This window comes from Brachyistius frenatus, unplaced genomic scaffold, assembly GCF_029030835.1.
Source record: "Brachyistius frenatus isolate BFR_SWC_R1_liver_20210118 unplaced genomic scaffold, ASM2903083v1 Contig_14, whole genome shotgun sequence".
In the NCBI taxonomy this organism is placed as follows: Eukaryota; Metazoa; Chordata; class Actinopteri; family Embiotocidae; genus Brachyistius; species Brachyistius frenatus.
Genome location: NW_027210613.1, coordinates 5796128 through 5812613, shown reverse-complemented (window position 1 = coordinate 5812613; position 16486 = coordinate 5796128). Strand labels below are relative to the sequence as shown.

At 38.5% G+C, this 16486-nt stretch overlaps 1 protein-coding gene across 1 annotated transcript; it reads right to left on the bottom strand.

Moving 5' to 3' along the window:
* Positions 1 to 8461: 8461 nt before the first annotated feature.
* On the bottom strand, positions 8462 to 13212 carry paqr7b (progestin and adipoQ receptor family member VII, b). The gene is made up of 2 exons (XM_069693308.1): positions 13086 to 13212; positions 8462 to 9879 (listed from the first exon to the last, which is right to left on the bottom strand). Exon 2 carries the CDS (start codon positions 9864 to 9866, stop codon positions 8808 to 8810), a length of 1059 nt encoding a protein of 352 aa, XP_069549409.1. The 5' UTR covers positions 9867 to 9879; positions 13086 to 13212; the 3' UTR covers positions 8462 to 8807.
* Between the last annotated feature and the right edge of the window lie 3274 nt (positions 13213 to 16486).

Here is a 16486-nt window from a genome sequence, read left to right as displayed (position 1 = left end):
CGGCTGCGGGCTTTGGCAAGAGAGAGACCTTCAGATAGGACACACGTGCTTCTTCCTCACCTCTGCCAGCATGCAGTATCTCCTCAACTAGCTCATGATGAATAGGCCCGATCAGTGGGCGAGCTGATTGGTGAAGCAAGCAGCATCAAGGCAACTGCAAAGATGAAGAGGAGGTAAGGAGTGTCTCTTTTGGAACAGACTGAATCTATTAAGTTAGTATTAAATTCTGACAGGGCTGTGGAGGAAGCACTACAATATATATCAAAGTTACCAAGGACAATGCACTGTTTGTGAGATTATGAAAACAGAGGCTGATTTTCTCATGCTATTTTGCTTTAGTTTTAGCATTAAACATTACAATGTCTTTTACAAAGTCAGTGTCATTCATACTTTGTAAATATAAATGGATCATCAGTCTCACAGTTGCTTTCATAGTTTGCTTTGTCTACCCCGTTATCTATATTTTATGCTTCTGATTCTTTTAGCCTTTCTCTGTCTACTGCAGTCTGCTTCACAATACACAGTATGATGATGAGGAACACTGCTCCAGTTGTTCAATGCGATTCTGAATGCAATGGCATTCAACACAGGGCAAAAAGCATTATAAAAGAGCAAGTCCCAATGTAGTTTGAACACAAGTAGGAAATCTAAAATTACAAAAGGCCAGATAATTGTTTCAGCATAATCAAAATGTTTTGTTTTGTCTCTTAAAGGTGCAAAACTGTATAACATTAATGTGACTGGGGTGTCTAACAGTTGAAGCACTTATTCAGCTACGATGTCCACGATTCAATTCTCCGCCATGGACCCTTTGTTGCATGTCATAAACTTCTGTCTCTGCTCTTGTTTTCTTGTTTCACATGTATTTCTCTAGATGGGCAACTGTCAAAATAAGGCGAAAGACATAAAGGGAAATGTGCTTATTTGCTTTCTTGCTGCGTGTTAGGACTGGATGGGAATATCAGTACTGCTGTCATGTCTGTCTATTACATGTGAAGTTGGAGTCAAGAGACAGTTAATTCATCTTAGCTTTGGGCAAAGGCCAGGAATGGGGGAAACAGCTAGCCCGGCTCTGTCTGAAGGTAAAGTAAAACTCACCCACCAGAAATCCATGTCGTGTTTAGTTTGTACAAAAAAAAAATAATTTCCAGGGGGTTCTATGTTTCGCTTTCAGCATATCGTAGAACTCGCAAACCTGATTAAATCTATAAGATGGGCTGCAAGGCTTTACCTGTGGGTTTTAGAGGTGATCTTAAGGGGATTTCGTAACCATCAGAAAAACCACTCTGGCTGTTTCCCCTTCTTTTCAGTCTTCAGGTTCAGCTAAGGTCTGATTCCTCCAGCTTCATATTTGCCAGACAGGCATGGTATCGATCTTCTCATCTAACTCTCAGGAAGAAAGCAAATGAGCACTGCTCTTCAAACTAATAATTCAAATCTCAACAAAAAGAGCGAGAAGGGCACTCAGAGAATGCATATCTTAGCCAAGGCCGATAGTCCACTCTTCTATGATATGCAAATGTGCCACGACCTCCGCTCTATAGTGTACACCTGGAAATATCTCTAAAACTATGAGAATAATGTCAAAATCCACTGTCTGACATCTCTTGTTGTACCAGTTCTGGTACATGAAACCATCATCCCCCAATGCTCCATACTGACAGCTTGCTGTATTACGCTTGAGTAGGTACATGCGTCTACCAGAGAATTACTGGTACCCGTGAACATGGATCGTGTTATGGAGTTGTTGTATATCTAGACTAGCCTATATTTTGTCACTGTTGAAGTTTACTACCATCTACTGGATTTTTCAGTTAAATAAAATTTTACCTAAATAGCGCCAAATCATAACACAAGTCATCTCAGGGCACTTTATTTTGTAATGTCAACACCTTACAAATTTAAAGAGAGAAACCCAACAATTCCAACATGAGCAGCATTTGGTGACAGGGCAGAGAATAAACCATCTCCCACTACCGGTTACCGTGGGCTTCTGTTTTGGGCGATACTTCCTTCGTACTGTCGCCCAGCCAGCCTGGCTTCTCGGCTGCTCAGGACCTACTGACAGACAATAAACAGGGACAATGTTGGGTCGGCTCACAGCGCCTTATGGGGCCTGATTAGCTACCGCAGCGAATGGTTTATTTTCCATGTTGCGGAGCCGCGCTTCCAATTCAATAAGGCTCGCCAAAAAATGCTGTGAAAAGACTATATTCATTACAAATACCATTATCACTAAAGGAGAAAAACTAAACAGGAAAGAGCAGGTGAAGAAGAGAGAAGTCATTGCTAACTGCTGAAATAGCACATCAGATATAGAATAATGCTTCACCATCCCACCAAGTTTCATGAAAATCAGGCTGTTAGTTTTTCTGTAATCCTGTTGACAAACAAGCTAACAAACAAACCTTCCTTGGCAAGAGTACAGATTTTTCAAATTCCTGTTTAATTTTAGTAAAACCGAGTCTATAGACAGCTGAACACTTAATGTGATTTGGCTTTTGTTCAGTGTACGACGTAAGCAATTTAGACCAACTAAACATTTCAGTCTTTTAAAAACACTTTTCTTACTTGATCATTGATTATACTGAAATGACAATTAAATCTCCCTGAAAATGAGATTTCAGGGAGAACTATTTGATAGTCCTGCTGTGTCGTGTTTAACATGCAGTGACACGCTACAAATATTAGTTATGAGTACATTAGAGGGATTGGAGGAGAGGTATTACACTTTTCAATTTTGACTCATTTCTAATTTACAGTCTTATAATCCATTGTTGCATTCTTCATATGATTACATCCCTCATAACATAGCAATTTTCCAAAAGCTTTTCTCCAAGCAATAACAAAAGCAAGAGACCAAATAAAATGCCACAATAACAAAGGATGTGGGAACAAAATACCTGGCAGCACAGAGGAGGTTCAACAAAAAAAAGAGAGATGGAAAAAGAAGTTGGCTGTCTGTCACCTGGCAAAAAGAGAATACGATTTAATAACTCTGAACAAAGCTGTTCCCTCTAGCAAGTCAAAGCTTTAATTACAAAACACAATATGAGACCAAGGCCACCCAATATTACCTCGGTAACCTTGATACAAATCATACAAAGCAAATGAAGTGTTTAAAAAGGAAAAGGAGCAATAGTTTTTGCAGAGCAACTCGCAGACAGAGGAACCAGAAGAGAGTGAGTGGAGGCGAGTGAAGCCAGGAGGAGAGGGATGGTGATCTGCTCCAGAGGCAGGCGTATGAAAATTGATGGAGTCTGGGGAAGCAATTGATAGTTAGAGGACAGGAAGCAGGCTGTAAGGCAATTATCACTATCTCTGCCATTTGATTTAGGACCGTCGGAGGGTGTAATACTATGAATTAATCACATCCAAGGTGGATATATCAAGAGCCCATTTCTGCTTTAAATTTCAATGATTCTTTTCCATCACTGGAAAATGTATATGGAGATGTTCTAATTAGCACAGAATATGAATTTCCACTCACTCACGATATGAACGTTATGTATGTGTGTATGTAGGCAGGAGAAAGACAGAAGGATATAGTCGATGAGACATTCGCCTCATGTGAAAGCACAGTGTAAGCCATCTTAATCATCATAAGCAAAGCTCCTGACAAATATCAACAAAAGACACAATGCTCTGTAAACCCACACAAACTTTAAATTTTTTGAAATAAACCAGAGAAATATAGACATATGTAAACAAAAGCCAGTGTTGACACCTGAGCCACCTCATTCACACATTCAAAGCATGCATGCATCTGCATACAGTATATACCACATGTGCCTCCCACAGAACTGCAGTGCGAGGAAGATGCTGCTCCAACTATTGTTCCCAGATGATCATTTGCATGGAAACCATTAGATTTAATCATGCAATATTATTCTTTGAGTCTATTAAGCAAATGTTTGCGGCAATAATTACATTTTAATTGTTTTCATTGAAGATTTAATTCAGCAATGGAAATAACGTGCGGTATGTTGTTTAGTAATCCAGGCTGGAGATGGCTTTTAATTAATATTGTGATTTGTTGTAACAGCAGTGCATCACTATCAATAAAAAAAAGGAATTTTAAAAAACGGTCTTGATTAACCTGCAAGTTCATGTTAAAGTGTTGTGATACATCAGTATTATATGGATATTTGAGGAAAATATACAGATCATTTGCGCCCCCTAATGGAAAGCTTTATTCTTCGGTTTTCTTCTTCTATCCAGAAGAACTCCAAAGGATGATTTATTTATTTTTTACCCTAGCTAGCTAGATACCATTTACAAGATGAAAATAACTGTGTGCTAATCTATAATTTACTAATGTACCCATACTGTACAGTTAAATTAAACCATCTTCTTTTCATTTTGCCATATTTAACGCAATAAGATCAGAAACAAACTATTCATTAAGAGGCAAAAAAAAAGAAGCACGTCCACAATGTCATAATGGTTTTCATCATCCTATTTTGATTAATAGGTTATTTATCAGCTGTCTAATTTGAAGTTCAATAATCAAACAGACTGGTTTTTTTATGTTCAATAATCAATATCAGAAGACTTCACAATGATACCTTTATGTTGTCCACTTCAGGTGTTTTTATAAGCAGCCCTTTATGATGATGCAAAACCCCTCAGAAAACATGACATATACAAAATGTTCTTTCATACAATACATTTTTATCTCAAAATACCTCCAGAGTCACCTTTACCCGAAGATGAGACAATCCTTTCAGTATGCTGCGATTAAACTGTGACTGTCTTACCAAACAACAAGGCTGCCCTCTAGTGGTGTTGGAGCAACGACTAATAATACAACCTCGGGGCACTGAGTGTATTAGAAACGACTAGATTTCAGAGCAGGCATGTCTTTATTGCCAATTATTTACATCTACCATCTCATAAATGTACTCCAGGTCCATTACTTTTACCATTATCAGAACTGGGTGTGTGAATAAAATTAACTATCTGCTGTACATTTCAGTGACCATATAACATTATTGATGAGGTTATGGGTTAAAAACAATCTGTGTTCAGGAGTCCTGCATCTTGACTTCTTTAGTGTGTCAGGAAATTAAAATAAGGTTTGATGAAAAAGATCTGCAATGACACTGTAGCTTTCACACGATTTTAAAGTCATTTGTAATTTCAGTCTTCTTTCTGATGTTGTGTAGACCTAAATGCACAAATATGACATACAATCAGCATTAAGCTCGAATGATTTCAAGCATAAGCCTACTAATGTTGTGATCTGTGCCTGCAAAGAAAAGACCTTAATCATTTTTACTTTACATACAAAACTTAATTTCTCAAACTGAAATACCACTGAAATATCTTTTAAAGTAACCCTTTGAACTGTGTGAATGCAAGTGGTTTGAAGTTCTCTGTTTCATTTCAGGTTTTGCAATTAAAAAGCACTTGTTTTTCTTCTCAGCTTTTCAAATGTAGAGATGTTGAAACTCCAGTCACAGATGTTATGTTTCAGCAGTATATAAATTAAATTAAATTGAATTGAATCGAATCAAATTGATCGTTAGACAGAAAATAACTAAACAACTCGTTCAGGCCAGTTATGTTTGGTAGCTGTGTGCATGTACGTGTGTTTACTTGTATTACTAATGTTGTGTGGGCATAAATTTGTTTACAGAGTAACATTATGGGGACTCACCTCCCTTTTGGGGACCAAAAGCAAGCCGTCATAAGTTTAGGCTAAGGTAAGGAAAGTGGATTTGGGGTTCGTGGAACCAGCACTCGGTGTGGTTTCGGGAGGCAGACACCTTCTCTACATTATTTAAACTATTATTTGATAGATTTGTTTCCTTGCTGTGTTATTTTGTGGTTAAAGTGTTCTGGGCCCATGCTATAGTGATTTCCTCTCAAAATAAAAAATAAAAATCTGTGTTATGTATGTCTTCTGAGGTGATGGAAACACAACTCTGCATGTGTGTGTGTGTGTGTGTGTGTGTGTGTGTGTGTGTGTGTGTGTGTGTGTGTGGTCTAAAATTGAAATTAGTTTAAGCAACTTTTTTTCTTTTTTTTAGTCAACTTCATTTCCTTGAACAAAAACTGACAACATGAATTTAAAAAAAAAATTCTTCACATAAATTATGTGAACTCTGAACTGAAATATTTAAAATCAACTTGGAATGACATAAACATTTCTAAGAGAAGATTTCAAATACATTATTTTATACAGATGGTTTGCAAAGTAAAGTCTCTGAATGCTATCGATCAATCAATTTAAACTCCAACATTAGATTCCAGGTTTGAACTATCATGGTATTTCTTTCACTTCCATATAATCCCTTACCTGTAAAAAATAAATAGGAGAATTTGTGAAGTTACGGTAACACTTTATTTTCTTAAATACCACAGAATATTAGTACAGTCAGATACACATATTTTTTTTAGAGGCAAATGACATTCTGGTCCCTCTCACCCTCCGTTTATGAAAGGGATAAAGGGAAACCTTGGGTGGTATCAGAGGCTACATTTACACACACATGCGCGCGCACGCACACGCACACGCACACACACACACACTCACACACACACTCACACACACATTCACATGGAGTGCTGGCCATATTCCAGTTAAGATCTTAGTCAGGTTTACACTGCATGCAATTATGCCCATAATCTGTGACCCAGTGTCCATGTTGCAACAAACAATCTATTTAGCAAAAAATACTGGTCACTTTCCAACTGCTCCCTCCTATTTAAAATCATGCTGGCTTCTCTCATAACAAGGGAGAAAGGAATCATCATCATCTCAGCCGTGATGATTTTGGTCCTTTTAATGGTCAGAACAACAAACTTTGGTTACAGGTGGGGCAGATGAAATACTTACAGATATCATTTACCAGCTGGAAATCATTAGCCTATAATGAACCTTTTCAGTAAAGCATAAGACTACATTCGTCTTGTGCGCGAGAGCTTCAGTTTTGTTGCCCACCAATCTATACCTGCACAACAAGGGAGGTTTCTCTGAAATGGAGGTTTACCCAGGTTATTTTGAATTATGACATTCCCACGGACCAACACAAATCCAGAATAACCACACATTAACAGCCTCCATGCATGTAAACATAGCCAGTTTTAACAGCTACAGTATATACAGTGTTGATTCAGGCAGTGCATGATGGGAACAGGTAGGAAATGCCAAAAGTCAAAAGTTAGAAGGTTCTTATTTCAGGGCGTTATGGTTAAATCTCACTAGGAACGTGTTTGTAGTCAGGCCAAGAGAACATTTTAATTTCTGACATACTGTCTCTGGATTCATCATTCAATAGTACCATCACTGAAGCAACAACAGATTCATTGGCACATTAAACACCGTCATGAACAGAGAGTACAGTCATCAACAAAGATCACTTCTGACGTTTGAGATTTTGTGAGATATAAAATCTAAGCAACATTATCAGTGAAGCCATTTCTGTGTGATATTTGTTTTTATCAGAAAAGTTATCAACCAAAGAGAGAAAATAAAAGGTCTCTTCAGAGTAACAGTGCAGCAGTATGAAATGATGTATTCATACCCATTGAAGTCTGATAGGCAGGAGGACACCGAACACAAAACGGGCTTTGAAAGGATGCAGAAAAATAGAAGTGGAATCCCACCAGAAAAAAAGATTTGCATTCATTTCTGAATGACATTATGTGGAGAATAATGGGATGCAAACAACTCGAGAGAGAAATACAGCTTATTTACAGGGTAAGAAAGAAGTGCAAAGCTAAGCTTTCATAGACATTCACACACTTAATATCCACAGTATATACCAAAAGACATGCGTAGAGGCACATACATATTCATCATACAAAAACAAAATGTACTAAAAGCAGAACACCAGCCAGACACGGCTTTTGTGACTCAAATCTGATCAACCAACTATGAAAACAATGCACGCAAAGCATTGACATCATGGGATGTGAAAAGGCAAAAGCTGAAGTTCCAGCCCTTTGAATAAAAAAGATTAACATTGTCACAGCAACAAAGAGACATCAGTAATCTTCCGTCCATCTCTTAACCAACGCAGAGTGCCAGCCTCATTTTCAACAGAATGTTATCACCCAAAGAAAAATATCTCCTGTTTTATTAGGAGGAGGTACAATATTTGGTTTTCAAATTGGGTTCTTGACAGAGTTCAAACATTTGTGTGGCACACTGTTAGTGCCTTGATAAATAATTTAAAAAGAAAAACTCCTGCTTTGAAATTTACAGAAAGGGGCAAAATCTGAAGGAAAAATGATCAAATGCCAGAAAGGTACATCAAGAGGAAGACCAATTTAACACTGAATTAGAATTAGCATCACACTCTGTTGTACAAAGTGTCAGTGGGCCTGTAAATCATACACCTGTAAAAATAAATGCTTGCATGTTTTAAAATGCTTCAATTTGAATAAGACGGTCAGATTATTCAGTTTCTAATTAAAAAGGCATCAAAAGAAACCAGCCTCTTAATTGTACGGTGAAGTAAAACATTCTTTTTAACTATGACTAAAAACAACCTCCACACCAATAAAAGAGAGGACCAAAGATGCAAGGACTTTTTCCAGTGTTTGAGTACTACTTGCATTGCTACAGACAAATTACAAGATTCCCTTTTCCCTGTTGTAAGTCACAAAAACACACCCTCAATCACTTTTTAGTTCACTGTAGTTTGGCAGATCACATCGAGAAGAAATAATCATAAGTCACTGTCACAAACTGTTAACTTTCATCGACAAAAACATTTGGATTATTTTAAAACGTTCACCACAGATAAATAAGACTTCTTTTTTTTTTTTTTTTTTTTTTTTAATCATCTCAATTGTTACTCCTCCTTCTCGTAGAGAGTGGCACGTACACGCTTGCGCATATAAAAAGCAGTAAGAGCACTGCAGCAGGCCGTGAAGATGAAGAGTGCAACGGCATCGTGTGCGAGATCTCCGTGAAGACGCTCGTAGAAGGGGCGGCGCTCTGTGAAGTCTGTTCGCAGCGCTTCGATCTGCATCAAGGTGCACACCACCACGAACACATGGAAGATCTGGTGGCCCTGCCCAATGAAGTCACACTTCCCAGGAAACAAACTCTCTGGGTGGGGGCAGCAAAAGAAATAGGCGCTGATTAGGAAAAAGAGCACATGGTAGGCGTGGTACTCCACAATAGGGTCGGAGCAGCCCCCCTGGTAACAGCGGTAAATGCGATGAACCACAGGGCTTATGTCTAAACAATAAGCCAAGGCCGAGGGCACCACTTGGAAGAGCTTGAGGACAAACTTGGGCAGCTCAGGACTGGCATATTTGCCGTAGCAGCAGCCGAAGCAAGTAAGCCAAGCCAAGAAAGCTGCAGCAGGTAGAAAGAACCCCTGCACTTTAGTGTGCAACTCTTTCTCTATGGCGTAGTAGTAGTGTGCCAGAGCACTCCCATACTGGTAGACAGCTACCCCCACATAGTCGAGGAAGTAGAAGGTGTAGTAGGAGACCTCTGACTTGGCAGAGAGGAGGTGAGCGAGAGCACTGAAAGAGAGGTAGGTGAAGGCTGACAGGAGCACAATGAAGAGGGGCTGAGCATGAGGGTCTCGCAAAAAATCCACTGTCTCTGAGATCTCCTGCCACTTCACCAAGATGATGAGGGCCGCCAGCAGATGGGTCCACACATTGAGGGTCTCGTTGTGCCTTTGAAAGAGGGTGAGGAAGTAGTAACGCCAGCTTTGGTCCGGCTGCCTGTAGCCGGTGAGGATGTGACGCTCGCGGAACACCCAGGGCACATCAGCCACCTTCACGGTGCAAGGCAGCGTTGGGAAGGCCGACTCCAGCAGCTGAGGGATCTGTCGCAGCTGCTGCGCATTGATGAACAGGCGACCGATCTGCTCCATCACCACCGTTGCCATGGCAAACTGGAGACTACAGAGGAGGGTGGAGAGAATGAACCAACGGTCAGTGAGTCAATATCTGTCTGGTTTTAAAGCACATTTGTTTCCAGGTCTGTCTGCATGTATAGAATGTACTGTCTACTATGTGCACTGCTACTGAGGTTTTTTTTTTAATTATAATGTTAAATGGCTGGATTTCACTCAAACTCTCTGTGATAGAGCAAATGGAGCTGCTGTGAAGCAGGAAAAATTGTCTGAAAGTAAAGTATCATCATCATCATCATCAAAGCAAAGAAGTAGTTAAGAAGTCTTTTGGTCAATGAAGAGAGAAATTAGAAAAATAAATTAAAATCTACAGTATGCATCATTCAAATCAATTAAAGAGCAAAACTTTGAAGGGTCTCAGTTTACATATTTCTAAGTTTTCTGTTTTACATGACTGTAAACTGACTATCTTTTGTTTTGTACAGTTGGTTGAACTAAACATTGAAGATGTCACATATGGGTACTCGGATATTGGTTGTTTTTCAATGTATTTCTCATACTAACGCATAAAGTAATCCCCGGATTGACTGATCAGATCATACAATTCATTTTTAGTTGCAATTCTAAATTGGGGTAAATGAATACATCTGGTTAACTGACAAGTAAGTATTAAAATAAACATGAAATGTTTACCTAAGCAGCAGTAATCTTTTCTTTTCTTTTTTTGGCCACTGGGGGCAGTGAAACAACATAGGCTTTTTATTATGTTATTAAAAAGAAGAAATATGACATTTTAATGGCTCAATGCTCCACTTTGTTGACCAGCTATTCACTAAGTGTGTGTTTCCACTGTTTGGTGCAGGGCTGCTGGTGTTCAGTGGGTTTATTTGAGAGTTTTGTCTGCCTGCTGAGGCTTCATCTTCAATTGATGAGAATGTGATTTTAGGCCTGAAAAACAAAGCAATCACCCACAGACTGGCAAAGTAAAAAACTCCGTGGACATAACTGCAATGTTGATCTTTCATGACTTTTTAAACAGGCTCTTGAATCAATTGTTAGTAACAAAAATAAGGATTAGTGTAGTTTTCATTAGGAGAGCTGAATAATCCCGATGTTTCCTGAGGTTTTTGTTTGTTTTGCTGACCATCCGATTGGTGCCTCTGTCTGTGTTCTCAAGCCTTTAAACTTTTCTACACCATTATGCATCACTTTGTTTGCACACCATAGGACCGCAGGTCCAATAAAGCTCTGACCTTCACTGCCCTTATATTCATAAATCTTGCCAGTGAGGCCTTCTCCGTATCGATGATTGGAAACAGGGAATTACTTCCTGAAAAGTGCAGAACTTGACAACGTCTGTTTAAGACATGCAGGAAAATGATTTTTTTTTTATACAAAAGACAGTGGCAGCTGTCAAAAATGTGATGCTGTAAAAATAGACGATACAGAAACCTGACAGGAGCATCTGTGTTTGACTAATCCAGCAACCACAGCCACAAGTACAGCCAGACATGTTAAAGGGTTAGGTCAATATAAATAGTAGAAGACAAATGATAAAAAGCCTGAGTTCCGCCTTCAAAGAAATTTCTACTCAAAAAGAGGCCAAAACAATCACATCAGTAATAAGTAGGAAGTAGGCTATGCACCTATTTGATAAAGTGGTAATCTACTTGCTTGGTTCTTCCAAGAACACAACCATAGGTAAATATAGCTGTGGAATGTAATTAAGTGCATTTACACAAGTACTGTATTTATGCACAAATGTGAGGTATTTGTACTTTACTTGAATATACATCTTAAACAAGGCTATAATTCTACACCACTAAATCTAAGAGACAAATATTCTACTTTTTACTCCAGTACATTTGTCTTTAAGCTTGAATTACTTTTAGGATCACAGTTTTATATCCTTTCCGTACATCAAAAAAACACATATCTTCAAATGTGGGGATTTTGAATTTGACTTTTTCTGAAAAACAGAGGGGTTACGTGTTCTTTTATACGCTAAGAAAAATTGTTTAAAAACCCTCTTGGATTCACTGGAAAATGCATTGTGTTTCTGAGCTTTTGACCTTTTTTTTTTACAGATGCATGGTTCTTATAGAACAGAAACGATACAAACATATGATAATCTAATGGAATATGATGCATTATTGTAGATTAAACTAACCAACAATACATAACGTGGTTAAAATAAGCAGAACCTTAAATATACAGATTTGCAGATTGCACATCCAAATTAATGCAACAGTAATATTAACCCCAAAAAATGATATAACAGTAAAATATAAACAGGGAGCATTTACTGCATAGCGGGTGTACTTTTAATTGTCATACTTCAATCAGGCTACATTTGACTGATAATACACTTTACCTAGATAACGATTTAATGAAGGACTTTTACTCGTTCGTGAGTATGTTCATGGTTCTTGGTATTAGTAACTTTTTTTTCTTATGTAAAGGACTTGAAGAAATCTTTCGCCGCTATAACTAAAATTTAAGGAAAAATATGACTAGCAGTTCTTTGTGTCAATATACATTTGATGTGTCAATATACATTTTGTTTTCTAGTTGCAACACCAAGAATTGAAATGAAATTTGGTAAACTATGCTTTGATTTATTTTTTTCTACATAGAGGGTTGACCAGGGTTAAATCAGCCTTTGATTTGATGTGTTCACTCCAGATCTCTCCGAGTTTCTTCACTTGCTGAGTGAGAGAATGAGAGAACTGAGGCGGCAGCCTCGGAGAGATCAGGCTGTGTGGGATGAACATGGGCCGAGGATAAGGAGGAAAGGCGTGGAGTGATGAATGGGAGATTACGTAACATAGCCCCATCCGATGTCCACACCCTCGGCTTCCAACACGGGCAGCAAACCTTGAAATATTGATGGTTGAGGAAAAATGGTCGCCTGAGTGAAAAGTAGCTTAAACTCAGGCCTATATGGGCCTGTTGCAATAAATTCCCAGCAGCAGATCTGCGCCTGATCGGCACGTCTGCTTACATTTGACATCCAGTGTCCGAGATAAATTTGCATGCACGTTTTCACCAAACCTCGGCTTGCTTCAATACCTTACGGACATCACAAACCTCTGCTGTGTAGAATGAAGATAGGATTTGCCGCTGCACGCTGATAAAAGCTGGCAAGGTTTTGCGTTCGAGGCGCATCTCACGGAATGCCAGCGTTTATCGACCAAATACCATAAATATTCTAGATAATTAATGGCCAAGCACTAATAAAAGAGGACTTACCTGTCGATGGTATAATCAATCAAAAGCCTTAGATATAGCAGTCGATGAATGAATTAGAGCCGTGCAGGACGTGGATAACATTGTTTAAACGGAGAGAGGATGACCGTGATGGGAGCAGCCCTAGCGGCTCTCACAGCGCAGCTGCTGGGAGGGGACGAGCCAGTTTGACGGTCGGCTCTTCTGGCCAATCAGCAGACACGGTGCTGCTTTTTCCTGCGGTCGCGCACACAGTTTTGACCAATAACAGCTGCCGCTCAGTCCATCAGCCCACCCACTCTCCATAGAAATTCTTCCAACAGCCATATCAGATAAGGTTTTATAGGTGCCCAACCTGACTTATAGCTGACCTCATAACTAGTTTACTGGCTATAGCCTGGTTTAACATATCATAGAAGTCATGTAAAGTTAATAGTCAAATTCAACTGATATGTTTTACTATTCATTAATCCTTATTTACCTGGGTGTAACTCTTAACATTTTTACATATCAGTATTCCTGCTCTCATTTGCACATAATATCTTCTGGAAGTACCTTACAGTTTGTCTATTAGGCTGCTATGGGGGGGGGGGGATGCAGGATTTGGGTTCAATAAATGTGAAATAGAATTTTTTTACATGCTATTTCTTTCAATATGCATCATTTTATCCCATAATCACGAGAACAAGCAGGCCTATCACCACCCTGTGGATTGTGAATTGCACAGTGGCCACACAATTTTGAAGTTACACTCAAATAAGGTTTAGATTGCATCTTGTCCTTGATATTAGGACAACGCCAATATGTCTACATGTCTACATTCATACATTGGACACGTGTGGATCTAGTTTGGTAATCAAAACAAGCAAATTTCCCTGTTTGGTTGCTGCGGTCAAATCGCTTCTATGGCCTGTATCCTTCCCTTTGGCGTTCTTAACAACGTTTCCTTTGTTAGTCTCAGTGTTACTGAAAGATCTGCATTGTGTCTTCATTCAATCCATCCTACTCAGTGTATATTCCTTACAGAGATGGATTCAGGGAGTGCCTACGATAACAATGAGTATGTGTTGGCCCCCTGGTTATTTAACCATCCTTGGATGGCCTGTGTCTTAACCTAAAAAACTTACTTTGTGAGAACATGAGCTGAAAATCGATGCCACGTGTATCAGCAGTATCAGTATATAGCAGCCAGGAAACGTCATTCCACAATAACGGGTGAGAAAAGGTTCTTGAAGTCGTGCCAACTTTAGTCTGCTGTGTGGTCTGACACACGAGGAACACTGCACGACGGGACATCGTTCTGGGCGGATGACTCCAGCCGTTTCTTACAAACACATGACAAAGATGGGATTGTGCAGCACTGTGTGTGTGAAAACAGTCTCCACTCTTGTGAACACAGTTCTAAATTGCTGTGAACACAAACTTTTAAATTGCTAAAAAAAAACTTAAAAACCACCCAGAACATTTGTGAAAGGGATAATGATATGTAATTACATGTAGGATGGGTCCGTTTCAGGTCATAATTTTCAAAAGAGCAACATTTCTATTGTTGTTGTTTGTTGGAATTGAGCATAAGAAGATTTTTTTGGGGGGGGGGTTTAATTTCTTATTGATGTAAAATGAGAAAAATGGTTTATCCACGAGTCCCGCTATGTGTGAGATCTATGTATAAATCATTTCTAGGTTTACAGTGTGCTTAATTGTTCATTTATACATTTTTTTTAAAACTTTTATCTCTGGAGTTAAACCGCTTCAAATCATCCAAATGACAGATGCCTTACTGACACTATGAATTATTTCACTGAATAAGATATAATTTGCTTGAATACACAGACAATGGCACTTTAATGCTTCTTTGAATGCATCAGTAAGAGAAAAACAACTCCTGATATTCAATTCAAGACATTTAAAAAAAAAAAAACGTATCAAATTCTACAACTGTAAAATGTAAATGTTGGAGAACTGGAGTCATCAAACAAGTCAAGCAGCCTTTAAAAAAAATCTCTGTGACCATACACAACTTTTATGAACTCGGCAATAAACAGATACCACCTGGCACCGAGTGACATTTTCAGTTTGAGTGACCGGGTGCTGAGTGCAAACCTGTGCAAGATGCAAGGAAGTCTAAACAAACCCAGAAATGCTGACAAGAATTCTGACTATTTACTCACAACAGCAGGTCACGTAGCATGCAGGGATCACTTCAAATCTGTCTGAGGCGGTCCGAGGTCCATGTGCAAACACTGCTTTAGGAAAAGAATATTTTCAAAATGACATCAAATACAAACACCACAAAGACTCAAGTAGTTTCTGTACTCAACACATGCAACAAGTTGACAGAAATTTGACACTTTCCCAACTCATGTTGGATACAAGAATGAGACAATGTCTTTGTTTGTGAATGATAGCAACCAAATAATTATCCATATTTTTACATAACTTAAAGATACAAAAAAATTCAGTAGTTCAAAAGGGAAAACAGATGAACACCTGCAAAAGCAAGCATAATATTGTATTTCCCCCCTGATTCTCCAGTGACTCATGATATTGAAAGAAAACTATTTTAGCATTACTATTTTATTATAGTTTTGTTAGCTTCTGCTACACCAGTTTCTCAGCCTGAAAGTACAGAAAATACATCTTCATACAAAATGGCTGGACTATAAAATCAAGTGGGCCAAAAGAATTTCACTTTTCCTCCTCGTGAAAAACTTTTGCCATGTGGAGACTGCCTAGTTAATATGAAGTACTGTTAACTTCACTTTACAATAGGAAATATGTCAAACGACTTCTCTGATTCAAAAAGCAGACTGAGCTGTGTGTGACCAACACGACATCATTGCACTCAAGCAACAACCTGTCAGGTGCAAAGCAATCTTAAATTTTTTTAATTGTTTGTCAAGTTTCGTGGCTAAAGGTGACTTTGTGTAATGTAAACACGTGCAATTGTAAAACTACACATAAGTGTTTCTGTGTGTTGGGTGTGGTCACACAAACAAGGTCAAATGAAGCCAAGCCAAGCAGAAAACAAATCATTTTGGATTTCAAAATGGATGTTACAAAAATTTAATTTTTGTAACCATTAATTTGTTACAAAAAATCCATTCAAAATGGATTTTACAAAAAATCAAAAGGATTTTTATTGGACTTAAGAAACATAAACAGTTAATAAAAAAAATTTAAAAAGTAAATAATTCTATAACACGTCTTTTTCCTGTCTTCTTTTATCTGTGGGCCTGTCAGATGTATTTTGGGACCACCTTTGGAAATCAATGCTTTAGAACTGCCACCAGGTGTCAGCGGTGTGTAACTATAAACCTGCAACAGTGTGTGTCACGTGATGATATTTTAACATGCTTATTTCCAACATTTCATATCAAATTACTGAAAGGTAAATACAATAAACAATCCAGGACAAAAACATA